This window comes from Felis catus, chromosome A1, assembly GCF_018350175.1.
Source record: "Felis catus isolate Fca126 chromosome A1, F.catus_Fca126_mat1.0, whole genome shotgun sequence".
In the NCBI taxonomy this organism is placed as follows: Eukaryota; Metazoa; Chordata; class Mammalia; order Carnivora; family Felidae; genus Felis; species Felis catus.
Window position 1 is genome coordinate 117961550 of NC_058368.1, and position 19868 is coordinate 117981417.

The 19868-nt window shown below is 51.1% G+C and overlaps 1 protein-coding gene across 2 annotated transcripts; it reads right to left on the reverse strand.

The window, feature by feature from the left end:
• Positions 1 to 4328: 4328 nt before the first annotated feature.
• On the reverse strand, positions 4329 to 18409 carry SPRY4 (sprouty RTK signaling antagonist 4). 2 transcript variants are annotated; one of them, XM_003980872.5, is made up of 2 exons: positions 18201 to 18409; positions 4329 to 8968 (listed from the first exon to the last, which is right to left on the reverse strand). In XM_003980872.5, exon 2 carries the CDS (start codon positions 8917 to 8919, stop codon positions 8020 to 8022), a length of 900 nt encoding a protein of 299 aa, XP_003980921.1. In that variant the 5' UTR covers positions 8920 to 8968; positions 18201 to 18409; the 3' UTR covers positions 4329 to 8019. The 2 variants fall into 2 exon arrangements, with proteins under 2 accessions (XP_003980921.1, XP_006927744.1); XM_006927682.5 differs by lacking the exon at positions 18201 to 18409 and adding an exon at positions 17249 to 17384.
• Positions 18410 to 19868: the final 1459 nt, after the last annotated feature.

Genomic DNA, 19868 nt, shown 5'->3' on the forward strand with positions numbered 1-19868 from the left:
CTTCCATCCCTATCCATAAAACGGAGGTGGGTGGATTGGACTAAGGATTCCTAACATTTTGGACTAGTCACATGCCCCTCTGAGACTGGAAAGCACAAACATACAGAAATTTATCTAACAATGTCAAAGGGTTCCCTTAACCACCCACTCCCAAATTCTGGGCTACGGACCTCCATGACCTTGGATGTCTTTTCTGGGATTAGGACTCTGGTACCTGTAACTGAGTGATATGCCTGCAGGGTGGGCAGCCTTAGGAAGCCTCTAGATGGGATTTGGGACGTCGAACATGGTTTGAGTTAGAGTGCCCAAGAGCGCCAGCCAGACTTGATAGCAGCCAGCATTGGGGGTGGAGAGCTGGGCAGGTAATCTAAAAAGAGAAGCACGCTGGACTAAGAGACATCATGGGACAAACATGACCCATGCCGGCGGGGACCCTGCCCAGTTTGCAAAAGGCACTTGCCTTTCAGCTCCGGCCAGTTGTCACCATGGGGAATGAGGGCTCAGAGGCACCAGCTATTTTTATTTTTTCAAGAGAAGCTTTATATCTGGGTTTGGGAACATCTTATTTTTCAAATGACGATAACCAACAGTTTTCAGAAACACTGTGGACCAGCAGTTAGTGACTTCCTGCCTCCACAGTCCAGGCTGTAGGCTTAACATGGAGAAACTGAGGCTCAGAAGAGAGCCAAATTCCTCTTTTCCCTGCTGTCCCACGTGAGCCCCATTTTGATCTCTGATAGTAGAAACAGCATTTATCAGTGTTGTGCACAGCCACTATCTCATCCTTCAGCTGTTACTACAAGGGCAAGGATTCTCCCGGGGTTACACTAGTGAAGATGACAGGGCAGGGACCTGAGCAGTAGAGACCATAAGGCTCAGTGCTCTTTTTACCACATTGCCCTGAGAGGAGTGGCCTCAAGGCTTGTGCCCACTCTGGGAACTAGCTCTGCCTGGATGGACACTAGTTGTCTAACTGGATTAGATCCAGCACCTCCAAGAGCCTTAGTCCAGGGCTGGCTGGAGCATTGCCTGGAAACAGTCCAACAGTAGCCTGAGGGATTGGGAGGTGCACTGCTTCTAACACGGGCCACCCCTTACCTTTGTCACTCTCACCTCCACCCTGACCACTTTGGCTCTCTGGTCTGTGCCCCATCCATCTACTCCAGCATTGGCACAAAGAAGAACGTGCCTTGGCCCCTGGACATGCAGAGGAGCGGTCTCTGCCCTTCACCCTGTGTGCGTATCCCTCCCCATGCAGGTGCACCGCCCCATCCACCCAGGCCACACTTGTGAATTATATGTGGCAGCTTACAGCCTCCTCTCTCCCCTGTTGGGTTCTCGTCCCTGGCTACCACAGCCCAAATAATTCCATAGTCTGAGGATGCACCTCCTCTCTTGATGGCAGAGGAAATCAGGCAGGCTGGCCAGGAGCAGTGTCAGGAGGGTTCTTGTAACGTCATGTGGTAAGATCAGTTTGAAGATGTGGCCTCAATATTTTATATGGGGTGTTGTGGTGCGGTGCTTAGACCTGGACTCAAATCTCTTCTCAATTAGTCTGTGTAACCTTGGTTAAAGATCACATACTCTGCCAACGGGTACAGAAGCACAAGTGGAAGGAGACCTTTCTGGGAACATAGGAAAGTGTCTCAGGGGAGGTAGTATTTGGGTTGGGTTTGGAAGTTTGAATAAGACCTCAGCCTGCAGAGGCATGCCCACCACTTACCAGCTGTGTAGCCTTGGGCAGATGACTTAACCTCTCTGAACCTCAGTTTTCTCAACTATAAAATGAGACTGATTATATCATACTAACTTGATTATTTTCAAGATTGCAGAGGACAATGCAGCATCTTTGCTTAGAAGCAGTAGCTTTTGTAATGTCATAAGGCCACTTGACTTATCACCCTGTGCAGGCTTCCCAGAAGACTGTAGGTGTTCCAAGTACTGATCTCGTTTAGAGTGTCATCTGGAACTCCGTTATCTTGCTTTGTAGACGCTGAATGTTTTTTGTGGAGACTGACACCACTCCCCTCACCAAGCCAAGGGAGAGGAGTCAGTCAGAAGTTTACCTGAGTCCCTTCAGGTACAGGAAAGAAAGGGGCCAGACCCAAGGGAGAAGGTGGAGAGGAAGAGAACAGGGAGGGTTCCAAATCTTGCAACAGTTAAATGTTAATGTAGGTGTCGGCATAGGAAGTGTCTTCTAATGACAGAAGGAAACGAGGGAGTTTGTCAATCATCTCCTGCTTAACAGATACAGATGTATTCATAATTATCCCTTGCCTCAGGCCTTGAGGCCCAGGTGGGCTCCAGAAGGGCCTGTGTTCCTGCCAGACAAGAGTCCTTAAGGAATATCATGTAGACAATTGGAATGCCATTTATCGCACAAAACACAATAAAACCCTGAGCTCTCTTCCTGTCTCAGAGACCCATAAATTATGAAAATTATACCTGCCCCAGGCCATGGACATATTGTTTTATTAAAGTTCCGATGAATAAACTTCAGGCTCTTAAAAATGTCCTCTCGGCTTTCATCTGGCACACACCTCCAGCGTGGAGCTGTCTGCCGGGGTGCATTTGATTACCTCACAAATGTACTTTGGAAAGTGGAACTCATTTCAAGGTGCAGGTTCAGCAGGCTGGAAGGGCCAGCTGGGGAGCGGTGGGTGCAGCTTGGGGCTGCCTGACCAGACTAAAGAGTTGCCAGAAGTGGGGGTGGGGGGGGGTTGTTTTTTTTTTTGCCCCTAGAGCAGGGATACCCACCCTCCCCATCTCTTGGTGGAATGGGCACCAGGCTTGTGGTGCCCTCTTAGGGGTATGCGGTTATCGGCGTGGAGGGTAGAAATTCTGCTTCTTCCCCCTTATTTTAAAATTCAGTCACCAGGGTCTATCTAGTCTATTGTCTGCTTCTGACCCAAATTGTGCTGCTAAACCCTCAACTCCCCGTTTTCCTCATCTACCCCCAAACGGGTGTTGGGCATGTGACCACATGTCGAACCTCAGTTTCTGCACCTCTAAGAGGGAACTAACAATGGTGTCTGCCATGTATTGTTCAATTTCTGGCAAAAAGAAACCATTCAGCAAATGCTAACCATTATTACCCAAAGCCATCTCATAAGCAGTCAGGAAGGGAAAGACAAGGGAGGCAAATGTGGAGTTTTTTCTCTGGACAGGAGTTTTTAAAATACAAGTGCTTGTTCATTCAAACAATATTTGGATTGGGGAGATGCTAAGCACCCAACACCCTGTGTAGATTTTTATTTTTAATCCCCAAACATTAGAAAACAACATAAAACCAGGGGCAGGCCAAGTGTCGGGAAATCCAAGGCTGAACCAAAGCCTGGTATACAGCATTCGGGATTGAGGTGATTAAAGAGAAAAGCATCTGCAGCGGGACACTTACCTGGCCAGCACAGGAAGATTTTAGAGCACAAATTATTCTTCGCCCATCATCTGGGAACGGGGAGGCTACATGGTCTCATCAGGGAGACTGGTGCCTACCTTTTATTAAAGTTCTAGAGCAGACAGGACCGCAGTGACTACAAACATCCTTTGTGCTCTTAGGCACTAACCAGGGGGTCCTTGGAATGGGTTTGGATATCTTAAAGAGGAACCTGAGGCTTGAACAAAGAATTGGAAGATGCCTGTAACTGATGACCTCAGAGAAAACAAGATCTGGACCCAGGGTTCTCATCCTCTGTCCATCCCTCTTGTCTTTGTGTGCTTCATGGCAACAGCAAAAAAACCAATAATCATTCAATTCCTTGTCTTTCAGTAAATAGGCATGTATTCACATGTTCACAATAAAAAAGTTCCCCCAGGTCCATAAACTGAGAAGTGACCTGGTCTCTACCAAGTTTTGAGGGGGTGGGGCAGAGGAAACAGGTGGCAGGTACATCAGAAGGGCAAAGCCAAAGCATTCAATGGATGGAAGCCTTCAGAAGCCAAAGGAACTTTTATATAATATCCACCACTCTGGTGGTCATAAGAAAACTACCAAGCGCTTTCCAAAAGGAAAGTTACAGAATTTTTGTGAACTGGGCAGGTCAGATGACCCTTTCCCACTTCCACTGCCTCTGTTTGAGTTTTGTCATCTGTGGGTTACAAATACACGCCTGCGTAGGGGAGGATTTAGCAGCACCTGGCAGAAGTCAGCTTCACAAGGAAGTGAACAAGGGACATTCTGGCACAAGGAGCCCCCTCCCTCTGCCCCTTCGTCTTGCCAGAGCTGGGGTACGCGCTTCCACTTGGTGTTTTTGACAAGCTTGGGGTCTTGCTGGGTGAGGAGGTCGGGGGTGTGAACACACAAACACATGAGAAACGGCAGTCCTGTGTATATTTAACAATATATATTTATATATATTTTCTAGATCAGTACATTCAGTTTTTAACTTGTTTTTTTTCTTCACAAACAGAAGAACTCTTACAATAGTAGACTTTCTAAAATAAATACTATTAAAATAGAGCTTCAAAATAAATATTCTATACAAAGGAAACCTTCTTGGTAACTTTTGTTGTGGGGTGAGAAGGGGCTACAGTGAAGAGGGAAAATGAAGTAAGAATGTGGTGGGGTGGGAACCTTGAACAGCTTTTGTTTGTAACACGAAACCAAACTGTGGGGCAGAGAAGAGAAAGCAAGGTAGACACCACACGGGAGTTACCCACAGCAAAAAATGGCAGCGCAAGATTTGTCATCAACTGTCACAGTAAGCGGAGGGCAGGAGAATGCTCACCGAAGGTATGAGCCAAAAGGCCGGTCAAGCTTGTGAGATGCCCTAGTGAATTGTATACAGTGCAAAGTTGTGCGGCCCACACTATCAGACATCTCCTGGGGCAACGGGTGGAGAATATGGAGCTTCGAGGCGATGGGATCCGGGTGTTTGGTTCCAACCAATACTTTCCATGTCGTGCAACCTTGGGCAAGTCATTATCTAACTGGGTCACACTCAATGTACGTTGGGGACCCATGCAGACTCCACAGCACTGAAAGGACTAGTTGACATGTCACATGAAGGTCTTCTCTTTCTGTTGTTGAAGGGGCCCGTGCCAACAGCAGGGATTGGTCTTTACCTCCTTCCAGCCAAGAACTGAGAAGCCTTGGTTGCACCCTGCCATCCATCTGGAAGGGTTTTGCTATTGCAGAGCCAGTTCCCCAGGGTTTCTTGGAGTGTTGGGACCTTCACAAACCCACCCTCAGGGCAGGAGCAGCCAAGGTCCACTAGGACACGTCTTAGACCCACGCTTGTGGACCCTACCCCCAGTCGGAGGCAGAACTACCACCCACCCAGGCTGAACAGAAGAGGGAACCAACTGGCTCTTTTCTAAAAAGGTCAAGACGAGGCACAATCCAGCCAAGCCAGCCGTTGGTGACAGAAATAATCAGCCGGAAGCAGCACCCACCAAAATGTGTTCCTCAGTGGACCTCGACTGGCCCCCGGGAAAGCCAGTTTCATTTTCTTTTGCCAAGAAGCTGAGAAAAACATGCCAAAGACTTGCCCTGCAACAGAGCTGGGAGAACCAAAGTCGCTACATGGCTTCCCTTTACCATGGAGCACAGGGGACCCCGGGAGCTTGGCACACATCCATCTAGCAGGTGAAATGCAAACCAAAAGAACAAGCCAAAATGGGGAAGCAAAAAAGTAAAAAGAAACCCAAACCCAGAAAAATCCGTGTTTATAACTATGTACACAAAAAGTCAGGGTTCATCAGGGGTCAGGAGGCTGTTTGCCAGGAAACAGGGTCTGTGTAGATAGAGGGTCGTGGGGTAGGTGTGTAGTTTGTGTGTGTGTGTGTGTGTGTGTGTGTGTGTGTATACACAGCTTATGTAAATTCTCCACAGAATGGGTGTGTAGAACACCAAGATCACCAAAGTGCAACTTGCCATTGGGTCAAGTTCCCCATGGAGACATTTTGAGAGAGGGACCCTGGGAAAGGTTCTGAGGCCTCGCCAACAGGAGTGGACACGTGCCCTTCCATTGTGGGGGTAACCTCTGCACACCTATTCTGAGGAAAACATCTCCAGTCCCTTCGGTACACATCTGATACATTCAATTAGTAGAAGTGGTTGGTTGAATGTGTTTTTCCTACCATTCCCTCCTATTTGTGCAAGAACATCCATACATCCATCACGACTGTGGCAAGGGTAGCTACACGAATCAGCCTTAGAAAACGCAGATGCGATATTTCCTATTTTACAAGCTAGCAAACGTTATATAAATAAAGCCTAAAATGATAAGACCCTCCCCTCCTTTCCTCCAATCAATAAATACCTACAGTTACGATGAACTTATTCTAAATCATAAGATGTTACTACTAGTCTTCAAGGGAAACAAAAAAAGTCCTAGAGAAGCAGTGGGTGCATGCCAATCACAGCTACCTGCCTCCTTGCCTCCGTCCTGGAGGTGGTTCTGTTCCTACAGAACAAACTGGAAACGCTGTGCACGCTCTGCCTAACACACTTCCAGTTTCACCTGGGGTAGCTTTTCCCACCCAGGCCACTTCCTCTCATGGGGGTGGGAGGACACACAAAATACCACACGAAGCAAAGACCCCCCACACAACAACTGGGGAGGAAGGACCAGACACAATATAGCTTTTGCATGCAACAAGTACCTACCCACTGGACGTGCTGCGCTGAGTCCTTTAGCACCTTGAGAGAGAGAGAGAGAGTTGCTACGTCTTTGGGGGCTGTTGGGAGGGGGTGTTGTGGCCATGCACAGAAGCAGGGCTCAATCCCCCAAGAAGCCCCTGGAGAATCCCCACCCCCCCCTTGCTTTCTTATTCCCCCGCCAGGGCTTCCTAGCACTAAAATAGACTCTTTTTTTTGTCATCTGTCTATTTACATTAAAGATACAGACACATCACTGTACACAAAAGGCTATGACAGCAAGCAGCAGAATCAGAAGAGAAGGAACCCACACCCAGCTCGGCCCTACTGTTGCTCTGCCAACGGGAGGTGCTGTCTCTCTTCTTTGCTGTGAAAATCCTCTTCTTGGTGGGAAGGGGGATTGTGTTCCTTGAGGTTGCTCGCCCCCCAGATTTTGAAATCAGCCCTTCCTGGGGGTGGCCCAAAAGGAAGCAAAGTGTTTTATTATTATTTCTCTTTAAAACACCGTTATAGCATCTGGTTTAATTGTTCTATAAAAACATAACGACTGGATCCAGAGACCACAGTCTCAGACTCATTGGCAAAATGATATTTGGTCTCGCATGTGCCGCCCCGGCCTTCTCTACCCGTGAAATTTCTGGAAAGGATCTAGGTAGAGAGAACACGGGACGCATAGTGGCAGGTGAGTCTGTGACTCGGTAAGAACCGAAGGACGGTGTTACGAGCTGAACACCCCCAAGAGTTAGTGATGAAGCTGGAGGGGAGGAATGCACTGTGCAGTGGCTCCTAAGTCCATCTGTGGCTCCAGGGAGGCAGAGCGAGGAACGAGGCCTGGACTCCCTGGCTCTCAGGGGCTCCCAAGTATATACAACAGGGATCACCAGGGTCTTCTCCGCCTTCCCCAAGGCGTTGGGGCAAACTGGGGTGGAGGGTGGGGGAGGAGAAGTATGAAAGTCAGGGCTCCAGGGGTCTTCTTCAAAGGTCCCCTGGTCACTCAGTAAATGATTCCTCCCAGGCAGCCAAAGAGAATGGAAGAGTAGGGGGAGAGGGGGAGGGAGGAGGAACTGGGAAGGCATTCAAGCAGCCGCAACTTCCGGATGTGTCCACATCTGTGTTCCGTCTTCTGAAAAAGAACAGCCCACCCACCCCCCGCCCCGCAGCCACACCACGCCCCTGCCACTGTCTGACACAAAGTTCCGGGACCCTGAAAAAAACCCAAAGTGCTTCTTCATCCTTTTGGGGAAGAGAGGGCGGGCGGTGGTGGTCTTCATTTCTTCAGAAGCTGAGGATGGGGAGTGGGGCAGACCAGCAAGGTCAGCTTCAGGACACTAAAACCTCTGGCCTCGCTGTGGTCTTCTCAGGTGTCAGAAGGGAACCGAGTTCCAGGGGTAGCAGCACGGGGGCTTTGACCCAAAGTGTCAGAAAGACTTGTCCGGTCTGCTGGCCTTGGCGTCGCCGGCGGCTGCCTTGCAGATGACGCTGTTCGTGTGCTTGCAGCGACAACCAGGGCGGCGCAGGCGGTCGTAGCCGCGCTGGGCCAGCTTCACGCAGCCGGTGGCGGGCAGGTAGCAGAGTAGGCACGGCAGCACCAGGGAGAGGGCGCCCATGAAGGACCAGCGGGCGCAGCAGTTTGAGCGGGAGCAGGAGCAGGGGTGGTCAGCGCAGGAGCCCTCGTCGTCCTCGTTGGTACAGTGGTAGAAGATGCCTTGCACCAGGCACATGCAGGTGCCGTAGTTGACCAGGTTCTGGGCTGAGCACAGGCATTCCTGGTTGCAGACCCAGCAGGAGGGCAGTGTCCGGGGTGATGCACACTCCTTGCACTTACACTTCCCACAGGCCTCGCACAGCAAGAAGTGCTTGTCCAGCTCCGGTGGGACTGCTGGGCCCTTGAGGTCCAGTGGCTTGCAGTGGATGGCCTTGGGCTGGATGCGCACAGCCCTGGGGGAGGCCTGGTCGGCCACGGGCGGTGGTGCCATGTGGTCTAAGAGACGCTGGTCAGAGGACGTGCTGCTGCTGCTGCTCACAGAGCTGGGGCGCCCGCTGAAGGAGATCCAGTGGTGGGTGACGTCCTGGTCACAGCGGGCCGGCGTCGGGGCCAGCTCTGGGGCCCCACCCCGGGTCCGCTTCGGGCCAATGGGGGGCACCAGGCCGGGGTTGTCTATGTAGTCATTCTCCACGTGGCTGGTCTTCATCTGGTCGATGGGGAGGATGGTGAGTGGGTGTTGGAGGCGGCCGTGGGGCATGCGGCTGTCAAGTAGGGGCTGGACCATGACTGAGCTGGGAGTCAAGGGGACGCTCTGTGGGATTGGGGGCTCCATGGGGCTGGAGAGGTCCTGGACTGTGCTGAGGAACAGGCTTCTAGGGGCCCTAGGTGGGAGGTGGGGAAAAGGAAGAGAGAGCGGATTCCAGGCATCAGTACTTGGCCTGTTAACACCCCCACCCCCCATCAGGTCCTTGGGAGTCCAAATGAAATGGGAACCCGATTCCCTCAGGACTCTCCAGCATCCAGGCTTAGATGATTAATAATAACAATTAATAGTAAGTGGTAAAAATAACACTTATTCAGCACTTAATGTGAGCCAGGCAGTCTCCTAAGCACCATATATATTATGTCATTGACTCTTCACAGTCCTGGACTCTTCACCCTAAAATGTGACTACTATTATTATGCCTTTTCTAGTTACAGAAAACTAACGTTCAAAGTAACTTGTCCAAAGGCACACAAAACTATGAACAGAACTCGGCAGGAGTTCAAACCTAGCCCATCCGATCTCATTCTTGGAACTGTGAAATATGCTCCATTTTTTAGCGAGTTCAGCGGTTATACACACAGGCTCTGGAATCAGATTCAAGTTTGAATTCTCACCCCTGCCTAGCAGCGATGCTAGAAATAAGGTTCTGTAACCTCTGTATCTTTAGTTTTGTCATCTGTGAAATGGGTTCCTGTGAGAAGTAAATGAGAAAATGCATATCCAGTGCCTAGCATCTTGCCTGGCAGTAATCTGTCACTACCCCAGAGAGCAACAGTGTAGATTTCCTGAACACCAAAAGGACTTTGTGCCAAGCATCGTGCTGAGGATGTAATGACCAAGACAGATAGCCCCTGTGTGCTCCCATCGTGTATCAGCTGGGTAAACAAAACCCTTTATTCCAGTTAGTCACAGAAGGAAGGGCTGCATGTGATGCCTACACATCCAAGATATTAACTTATTACCAGCACTTCGAAGAGCAGCAACCTCCAGTGGCTAATAACCCCCGGCTAGGTGCACTTCTGACAACTTGGATGGGAAATCCTCTCGAGGGGCACTCACATCACCCATTTCCAAGTGCTGAGCCGAACATTCAGCCTAAATGCTATTTACTAGAATAGCTAAGCCAACTCTGGATCAGTTTCTAATTTCACCGAGAGAGTGCAATTTTAAGTTGGAATCTGGCCAGAGATTCAACTGCAGTGCCTGACACGGAACCCCAGGAAGTCACTTAAATCAAAGAGCGGAAACGGCTTGGTTCAAATTTAGAAAGTGCACATTGTTTTCTATTAGAAGTGCCATTTCCTCGCCTGCTGACCTTTACATTCGGAATTCGGCTGGAGATCAATTTAAAGAAATAGCAGCAGAAGGCCAAGACCTCTGCCCAAGGGGACCCGGTTTGGAATCCAAGAGAATTAGACTCTGGGAAGAGTCCACCAGGGTGTGGGGGTGTGAGACAGGACACGGTGTTGGGTAGAAGGGAAAGATAATGGTCTTTAAAAAAGGAACAGACCTTTGGATTAACGTGTTACAGGGTATGGTTTAGTAAATGCTTGTTCGCGATGCTAATAATGTTTAGGAGAGCCGACCCTGCACTTCTGCTGTGAAGTTCATCTGGCCTCAAAGGGGATGCCTGAGAAGGTAGATGGTGGATAGGTTTCCACTGCCACTTACCCCCCACCCCCGCCCCCCCCTTCCAAACTGGGTACACGGTAGGCCCATCCCAATAGTCCAGTCACACCTTGCCTCAGGTGACTCATCCACATTTATCCATGTCTACAGTGAAGGGGAAAAGGCATTCAGGGCAACTCAATATTATGGTTCCCTCCTTGGAAACAGTTCAGACAGCATCAGAAATGGTTAAATTGTTGGCAGAGGGCTTTCATAGATGCTTTCTAACCTGTCTAAAAGAAAGAGCTAGCTCTAGATGCAAAGTTCACCAAGTAGATAAAAGGGAACTTATCCACAGGGTTCTCATCTGTATATCCTCTACACTGCAAATGCAGAAAAGCATGAAGTCTTTCCTATAAGGTTCAGTGTTCAGTCGATGGATATTTCCCATTTGCACAGGGCCATGTACTTTGCACGGCTTTGCTCCCGTGGCCCTACCTACTTAAAAGATGCTGGGATTTCTGTGCAGTTTTTCTCATGTTGGAGAAAGTCTGCCTAATGGCAACACCTGCCTCCTATCTCCACATTCCCTTCAGATGTAGAGGGAGTGAGCATCTTCTTCAAATGGGAGACTTTCCTGTGGCAGAGTTAGCCTTAAGTGTCTGGCGGGTCTGCCACCAAGAATGGTCATTTCCCAAGGCAGCCTCCTGTGGGGAGCCCTATGGTCAAGGCTGGATCGGGGGTGGGGGTGTCAAATAAGCATCTCTGGCACAGTTTTTCCAAGGATCAGGCCAACCACCCAGCAGAGTCCACTTATTCTTTGCAGGGGTTCCATAGCCTTGCTTCTAGAAATGGGTTTGGGGTTGACAGAAGAGGGTTAGGAGACCCTGGGTCCACACCATAGGGACTTTGCCTGGAGGAAAAGGTGTGACTGAGCATTAAGAATGGAAAATGTTGACAGAGGCACAGGAGAAGGATCTCTGGTGCCAGCCAAGAGGTGCTGCAGCCAGAACCCCCTAAGACAAAGCACAATTTCCCTTATTCCAGAAGCTCAGGTCATGAATACGGTCCTGCCAACAAAACTGTCAGTGGCAGTTTGAAGGCTTTGTTGTCCCATGTAGTTGGGCTTTTTGTCTCTTAGGACTGGGGGCTGGGACTTGCCATGCTGTTGGAAAAAGTAAGGGAAAAGAAGATTATCCACTCCTCTTTCCCCAGTTCTATTCCTGGGGCTCTTAAAAACAGACACATTTTTCTGTGGATAAAGCAAAAGGCATGGGCAATGCTCAGGGATTTTGATAGGCCCTGGAATCAGAAGGCAGATTAATGGAAAAGTCCCACCAGGATGCCAGGGTGGGCGCAGCGCCTGCAGGCAATGGGGATATTGGCATTTGTGGGCTCCCATCACCCTCCAGAGGTAGCTGTCAACATCTGGGCCTGTAGTTGGGGCCAGACATGGGGTTGGGAGCTCAGTCCACGATGACTCAGCTCTCTTGGGACATGCTGCATCCAAGATGGCTCCAGCAGGCATACTCCAAAATGCATCTTCCCTATCACAACTCTGATGTCGGATTCCTTCCGGCCACCAGCTCAGCAAAAAAAACAGTGGCTGGCTCAGAGTTGTACTGCTCAAAAACCTCCTCAGGCCTCACTGCCTCCTCACCTCCCCATTAGCAGGGACTTCCACAGGAGGGTTGAATTCATTTGGCTGACAAAGAAAAACTACTTCCCGGGCAGCCTGTTTGATAACCCCTCAGCATAGCTAAATGAAGTCTCAAAAAAAAAAAAACAAACAAAAACAAAAACAAAAAAAAAACAACCAAAAAACCCAACCCTCAGTTGGTTTAGAAGATCAAGCTCTACTCACTGGGACACACCCATCCTCCAGTCTAAGCAATGCTGACGGAACTTAAGTGCAGTTTAATATGTACTCTCTGCTTCCCCTGCAAGGAAGGAAGAGATTTATAATATAAATAGGAGAGAGGAGGCTTTGCCTCATTTAGGCTCTTTGGAAGACTGATGGCCAATTTGGAAGACTGTGGACAGAGAAACAAAGCCAGCACTCCACTTAGGCAGAGAAGCACCTCTATCAAGTTTTAGGTGGCATTATTATGGATTAGCATGAGGAAACTTTTACCTCCACTCACAACTTCTCATAATAAATAATAATAATTGTGGAAAGAGCGGATATTTATGAACATACCTTCATGTCAGGCTCTCTGTGCTAAGCCCTCAGTGATTGTCTCATTTAATCCTCACACCATCACCTTGGAGGATAACACCCATTTCGCAAGGAAGAAATGAAGAATAATGCTGGTAGGTGATGAGGGCAAGATTCGAACCCACACAGGGAGAGGCTCCAGAGCCTGCAACGTCAGCCCCACAGCCCTGACCAACAGTCAGGGCTAGGTATTCATGTGAAGACAGGAAAGCACCAGTCACTTTCACAGCTGTGAATTCTACTAGTCCGTCTCCCCCTTCCCCCTGCCCAGTCTGGCCACTAGCCCTTCAGGAGCCTCATCAGGCCATCCGCGGGCTCTTAACCAAACCAGCAGGGAAATGAAGCCAGACAGAGGTTACATCAGATGGGCCCCTAGTTCAGGGAATTGTCACTGTTCAGAGTGGAGGCTGGGGGTTTGAAATCTGTCATTACAGGAAGGCTCAGGGCTCAAGTTACCTTCGTTTCCACTTCAGTTTTCTTTGCCGTCTCATACACCGCTACTTTACTAAGTGTGTTCATTTTTATTTTTCGGAGAGTCAGATGGGTCTCACCACAAAAGTCCCTAAAAGGAAGCCCTGGAATGGGAGGGAATCCCCTCTCCTTCCTCGTACACAGCTGAACTTGAATTAAGGGTCTCTCCAGGGCACTTTCTCGGATGGGGCTTATTGGTCCAGGTCTGTGCGGAAGGGAAGAAATAAGAGGAAGCCCGAAGAGAGTCCTAGAATACTGAATCAGCAGGATATGGAAAAGCCCAGAGCACAAGGTCCTGTCTTTGCCACTTGGTGGTCTGTGGCGTTTGTACCTGTGGGAGGGGCTGAGCATCAGGATGCAGACCTTGCAAAGCGGGCTGGCTGAAAAGAATTAAGTGGCGTTTTAAATGCCCACGCCACCCATCCACCCTTCCCCTTGACCTACCCTGGGAAGAGGAGTTGGGAAATACTTGGAAAACCTGACAGTTGTGCTTTGAAAACTATAGGTCAGCAAATGACAGACTGGCAAGAGGCTCTGAATGAATGGGCAATTTCTGCACCATTCAGTCTCGGTAGGTTCTCCCAGCGAAGGCTATTTAACCCTTTATCAGTTCAGAAGAAAAGGTCTCTAGGCTGCAGGGAGCCCGCCCACCACTACCACTTGGTTCTTTATGACAACATCCCAGTTTAGTTAATTAAACTCCAACCAAATAATGACTTACTGCTTCAAAAAGACTTTAAAAGGTGTTTTGGGGGGGGTGGTGGTGGTGGTGTGTGTGGTATAAGGAAAGCCAGGGACCTGCCTTCCCTGTACCCCACTGAGGAAGACAGTCTCTGCATCCCTGCTGAGAACTGCCCCTGTGGGAAAACAAAGCACTTCCGCAGTTGGATTTGTCCGAGAACCTCGCTGCTCTCCCATCCCTCTCGGGCACAGGGCACCAGCACTAAGGAGCTCACCTCTAGCCATAAACCGTTAGAGATCACAAAAGAAAACAGCTGCTTTTCATCCCTTTGTCTCAGCACCAGCTAGTAGTTCCCAACCCTCTTCTCTTTCTCGTCCACAACGAGTCAGCTAGCACCAAAGGCCAGCACAGGGATGAGCTGGAAAGAGTCCTGCTATACTAGGCTCTGGGCTGTCCTAGGTGGCTTCAAATGTTGGTTTCACTGTATTATTAACCCCATAATCCTTGTCTGCTCAAATTCCTTTAAAGAGGTAATAGAAGGCAAGAGTGAGGAAAGAATGGGACTAGAAGCAGCCTGTTAGCTATCGGCACAGTTTGGGAACTCCTGGCCCACGTCGAAGCTTGGAGGGGACCAGAAACCTAGACCCCAAGGGAAGGCCCCCCTCTCACGGGCACCAAGATCATTTATCTCGCCATCCTCCACCATTGATTTCTAATAATAGAGTCTAAAAATAGGCTTTAGCTTACTCCTGGGATGGGGCAGGAGATGACTATACCCTTCTCCCATCCAGAAAAAGAAAGACTACCGGACAAGGGAAACCACTCTTCTGCAAATGGCCACCTGCCCCAGAAGGGCCCCTTCCCTCCTCCACTAGATCCAGCACATCTGTGCTCCTCCCCCAGTGCCCTTGCTTCCTCCACGGACTGTCCTTGGAAAGAACAATCATGATCACAGCTGAATGGTGGAGCCTCTTAAACACAGCCACATGTCCCGGATACATCCCCAGCCTTGTCAGCTGTCCGGATCTACAGGGTGGCCCCAGACCCTTGAGAGCCAAGAATACCCCACCTCTTACATCATGCAACACCCCACACCTCCTGTGTAGGATGTGGCTCACTTACAACCAGCTCTTCATCCTAGGTGCCCAGTAGTGATAAGCAGCCCAGCCCAGCCCCCTGTGGAAGTTTCTTCTCCCCCCACTCTGCAGATGGAGAGACCAAGGCCCAAGATAGGTTTTCTAGCCAGTCATCTGCTCCCACCTGGCTGCTAACTTAGTCTGGAAGGACTAATACACTTCTGTATGTTGCTCTTCATCACCTCTTCCTCTGGCTTTTTTGAAAGAGCAAAATTGCCCAGTAGGGCACTGCTTTCCCTTCTATCAGGGAGATCCAGGTTGGCCAGGAGATGGAAGCTTTTCACTCTTGCCCCCCCCCCCCCCACTTAAGAACGCTTTGTCTACATCCCAACTCCAACATTTTCAACTATATCCCTAAATTCAGAGGTTTGTGCAAGAATCCTCTCAGTGTTCCTCACCAAGGAACTTCCAAATCGTTAGCGGTGAGATGACAGGCACCCAGGATTCAGAACTACCTTAAATGCCTTAACTCTCTAAGAGCACAACTTCTCTAATGAAAGAAAGGGGGCTCCTTCCCAAGTTTCCTTGTTTCAAATAAGGAGTCCTACCCAAAAGGATGTCCTGAGGAAAGAAAAATGCCTCAGGGGGCCCTACACTGGGGAGTAGAGGTCGCACCATGGGACTTAGCATCAGAATTGGAAGAAAGTCCCTATGTGTTCTCCCAAAGTATTAAGCAGAGTAAAACACCTCAGGGGCCACTTCTTGAGGCGTTAATGGATGTCTTTTCCTCCCTTTATTTTTAAATCGCTCACTTTTAAATTTTGCTTTGAATGCCTGCCTTCATTTGTTATTCAAGTCAGCCAAACCTCTGGGCAGAGGCTACGTCAGGTTTACCCGAGTGGGGGATGGGGATGGGTAGGTAAAGAATATGAACTGGACAGAGGGTGAAATTCCAAAGAGCCCCATCTCGCCATCTATTCTGGAAGGATTAAAACAAAAAGGACATCTGTGAGCTCCAAATGATCTCCATCCCCCAGTTTCTGTCCTGCTTTAGCTAGGAATCGTTCTTGTCTATGTTCTGTCTCCTCCCACCAAGCCCAACCAAAACTTTAGGAAGTGTTGCCATTTCAAAATGATGGTAATCTGGAAAAGGTCAGGGGAACGAGGAGGATTTCCACTTTACAAAAAGGGGAAGGACTCCTGCGTTCAGAATCTACAAAAGGAAAATAAGAGATGTCTATGAAAAGTCTTCCTCACTTTAACTGACAAACATTTGTCCATCGAGGAGATTTCAGAAATCTGCCATCAAAATGCCCCCTACCAGGTACTGGGCAAATGCATCTCAGTTGGTCAGTGTGTGCACTGCTCGCATTAATGGATTTGCCTGAAGCCTGCTGGCAAGGGAGGTTGCTCCCAAGGGCTGGCAAAGGGAGGAAACTCCATTTCACACTGGACAGGTCTACATCTTTCCCACCCTTCTGCTGAGACTGAGAGCTAAAGGGGTCAACTGCAGCCCTCCCTTTCCTAGTCCACCCCACACCCACATACTAAAGTAAAAACTGAAAATTCCAGATGTTTATGCTCCATTCGTATGAAGATCCAGAGAACTCTAAACATTGTGAAATCACCAGTGCAATATTGGGTAGGGCGTCAGGCCAGACTGAGCTTTATTAAGAGATTGATAAGGCCATATTTCCTCAATACTCTAGGCCTTCACCTTCCAGCTTTGTATCCCCCAGAGGCTCGTCAGAAAGACTGGAGAGCCTTGGTCAGCTCCCACCCCTCTCCAACTGGAGAGAATCACGCCACTGATTTGGAGGCATTCGGAAGGTGGGGGTTCCCACTGGATCTGGGTACCCCACTGAACCCACACTTTTCCTTTCAGCACTAACCATGTTTGGGGGGGTCCTCGGAACCTCAGTGTGCCAGAGCACAGCCTCCTGCCCTCACCCAGACTTGGCAATATGGATGCCCATCCATAGCTGCTAAATGAGGCAGCCAGCAGCTCTCCCCTGTCCTCACCATCCAGCCCCTCCAGCCCAGTTTGCTTCAACGCCCAAGGCTCAGCCTTCAAGCTGTGCAACCATTTTCGCTTCTCTTGCCTTCTTTGCCCACTATCCCCAGCCCCAATCAAAGAGAATTGGGAAATCGTCTTCTTGCACAAGAGTAGCTACTGTCTAAATGCCTTTTGATCGTCTGCATGGAGGGGGAACTGGGCACAGCTCTGGCCCCAGTGATGAAGCCAAGCTTCAGCAACCCTGACTGCCCAAACCCGCCTTTGCCCCCACCCCCCTTCTTTGCCCCTGTGGCCTTGGGAGATTCGGAATTTTCAGAACGTACCGTCTGTATCTTCCTCTCTTCTCGGTGATGTCAAGCCTGGTACCACCAAGAAGGAAGGAGGGAAAGCGGGAGCCTTATCTCTCCTACGCACGCAACCTCTTCCTCCAGCTCCCACACGCCCGGCGTTATGTAAACGCACCTTCAGCCCCCACCACAGCCCCAGCGCGGCCCGGCCCCAGGGCCTGGCACAGCTCGGTGCCCCGAGAAGGGAGGCACGAGGAGGCCGAGGTGCCTCTGGCCCTGCAGAGGCCGGGAAAGGAAAAGGCAACTGCAAGGCAGTTGCACAGCATAAAATGCAGCAGCAGAGCAAAGGTCAGACGGCGAGGAACCGCCTCGCCAAAGAGAGGGAGCAGAAATGCCCAGTCCCGGACCAACCCCGTGCTGACCATCGAGGGGGAGGCAGAAGGGTAGAAAACCCAGTCCGTCACGGCTCCGACGGGAGAAGAAAAACCTACGTCGAGCATAGGCCGCTGCAGTGGGCTGGGAATATCTGGGCAGAGCTGGCACCGTGGGCACGGAGCCCGGGGTGGGCAAGCCGCCCAGGGCAAGAGCGCCCGCCGGACCCAAGAGGTGGCTCCTGACCGAGCCCAGAGCCTCCTGTTCCAGCGCTCGAGGCGGGTGGTGGCAGGAGGAGGGAAGAAACCAGGCCAGAGGCAAACTCCCGGGACACGCACGGGGCTTCCTGAGTCGCAGAGTGGAGAAGCCGGGCTTGGCAATGCCCCGGGGTCGGAAACTCCGGTGCCAGGCTGTGAACACCCCCGGCGCCGTGCCGGCCCAGCCGAGGGCGTCAGGGAGCTGCGGCACACCGCAGTGGCTCAAGGAGGCGCAGGGAGAGGAAAGGAACACTGAGGCGCGCCTAGAAATAGCGCACCATTTGCCCCAGCCGAAGGGGAGGTCGCGTCGCGGCTCAGAGGGGGCCAGTTTCGGATCCCGAAACCGGCCAGGGACTTACTTTGAGGAGCCGCAGAGCCATAAGCATTGCTCCACGCCTGTATAAATCTCCGAACCCGGGCGGGTCAGACGCTGCTGTCCTCGCAGACGTCGGCGGGAGAAACCGATAGGACTCCTTGCGCTCCGCAGCGCCAGCTCCGCGCTGTCAGCTCCTCTCGCTGCCTCCGCGGCGGTGTTGCAACCACTGCCTGGGAAAATGGCTTTTTTATGAATGGGAGGGAAGGGAGCTCCAGTGCGCACGCGCCCCGTTCGCGATTCTATGAATGGGTGGGCACAAGAGACCCCGCGCGCGCATGCGCCGCGCTCCTTTTTTTATGAATGGGGGGCCGGAAAAGGACTTAACCCCTGATTGCTGGGGCTGACTCTAGCTCCTCTGAGGCCGTCGTTCTTTTACAAAAAGGGGTGGAGGTTGTTGTTGCCTTTTTTTTTTTTTTTTTTTTTTTTTTAATGAATGGAGGGCGGCGGCGACTGCTGCAGCTGGCTCAGCTGCGCGGGCTGTACCCCCTCCCAAGCCTGCGAGAGGAGGTAAAGGCCACCTTCACGCCACTGCGGGCCTGGGCAGGAACCGTCAGTGTCGCTGGGGGGCGGGGGGCACTGAGGCCTCTGAATCCTGGGCGGAGAGCCGGGTGGGGAGGACACACCTAGATCTTGGGATCTCGAACTGCCGCAGGCAGTCGCGGGGCGTGGGGGGGGGGGGCGGGAGGGGGTTGGCGGGAGACGGGAAGACCCCTGCTGTGGCCCTTATCTTTCTCTAGCCTAGGGGCGTCGGGTGGGGGGAGGGGTCTTGAAACTACGCTTACCAAAAATTAAAATGTCAAATGTCCGTAGCACAGAAGGGCATAGTGGGGGTTGCTTGAGTGCATCTGGTTCCATTACTAAGTCTGAGTCTCCCTTGAGTGAGTGCAGACCACCCCACCCCCCACCCCACCATTTCTTGGGCGTGGACAGCGACAAGACCGAGACCTCTTCCTTTTCCAGTACCCTCCCCCGACCGACGCTGGCGACTCAACTAGAGGAGCCCAGGCTCTCGCCTTGCAGTGCACGCCCTCCATGCCCCAGTGTATTGTCCGCAGTGCCCTGGCGCCTGCCCGCCCTTGGCTGCCCTCACTAGCTGCTTCACTCTCCACCCCCGTGCCTTTTCCAACCCTGAGGAGCCTATGTCCCCCGAAGGCTATGGCCCCTTCCTCCAGTAGGAGCCTTTTCTTCATCATCCCCATCAGCGCCCTTCCGGGGAAGCGGGAACAGCCGAGAATTGGCCAGGTGGATGGGTGGAGTCGGCAGAGCCGAGGATGCTGCGGGAGTAGCCATGGGATTAAATAACAACAGGGTTCTTGAGCCGCAGAGGAAATGGAAATGGCCGGGGGTCCTTTCTTTGCAGTTAACGATGCTGATGGGGTTATCCCATCAGTCTAGGCCGTTGAAAAAGAAAAGCCCCAGCCTTTAGGCCTGACTCTGTGAAGGCGAGGAGCCCTCACAACAGCCTCAGGCCCAGCTCCGCCCAGGAAAGGAGGATGCTGTAGCCTGGGGGGCACGGAGGGGGAAGTCCAGCGTTGGGGGTGGCTTTGATACAGGGATGTGAGCTGGGCCAGGGCCTGAATCCCCCTGTTTCTCTTGCTGGTGTTCTGGCTTCACTGCCAGAGGTTGTGAGCTGCCCTTTTTCTTTCTACGC

Coding starts and splice junctions, on each gene's coding strand:
- SPRY4 (XM_003980872.5), bottom strand. CDS start 8,919: ATGGAGCCCCCAATCCCACAGAGCGTCCCCTTGACTCCCAGCTCAGTC.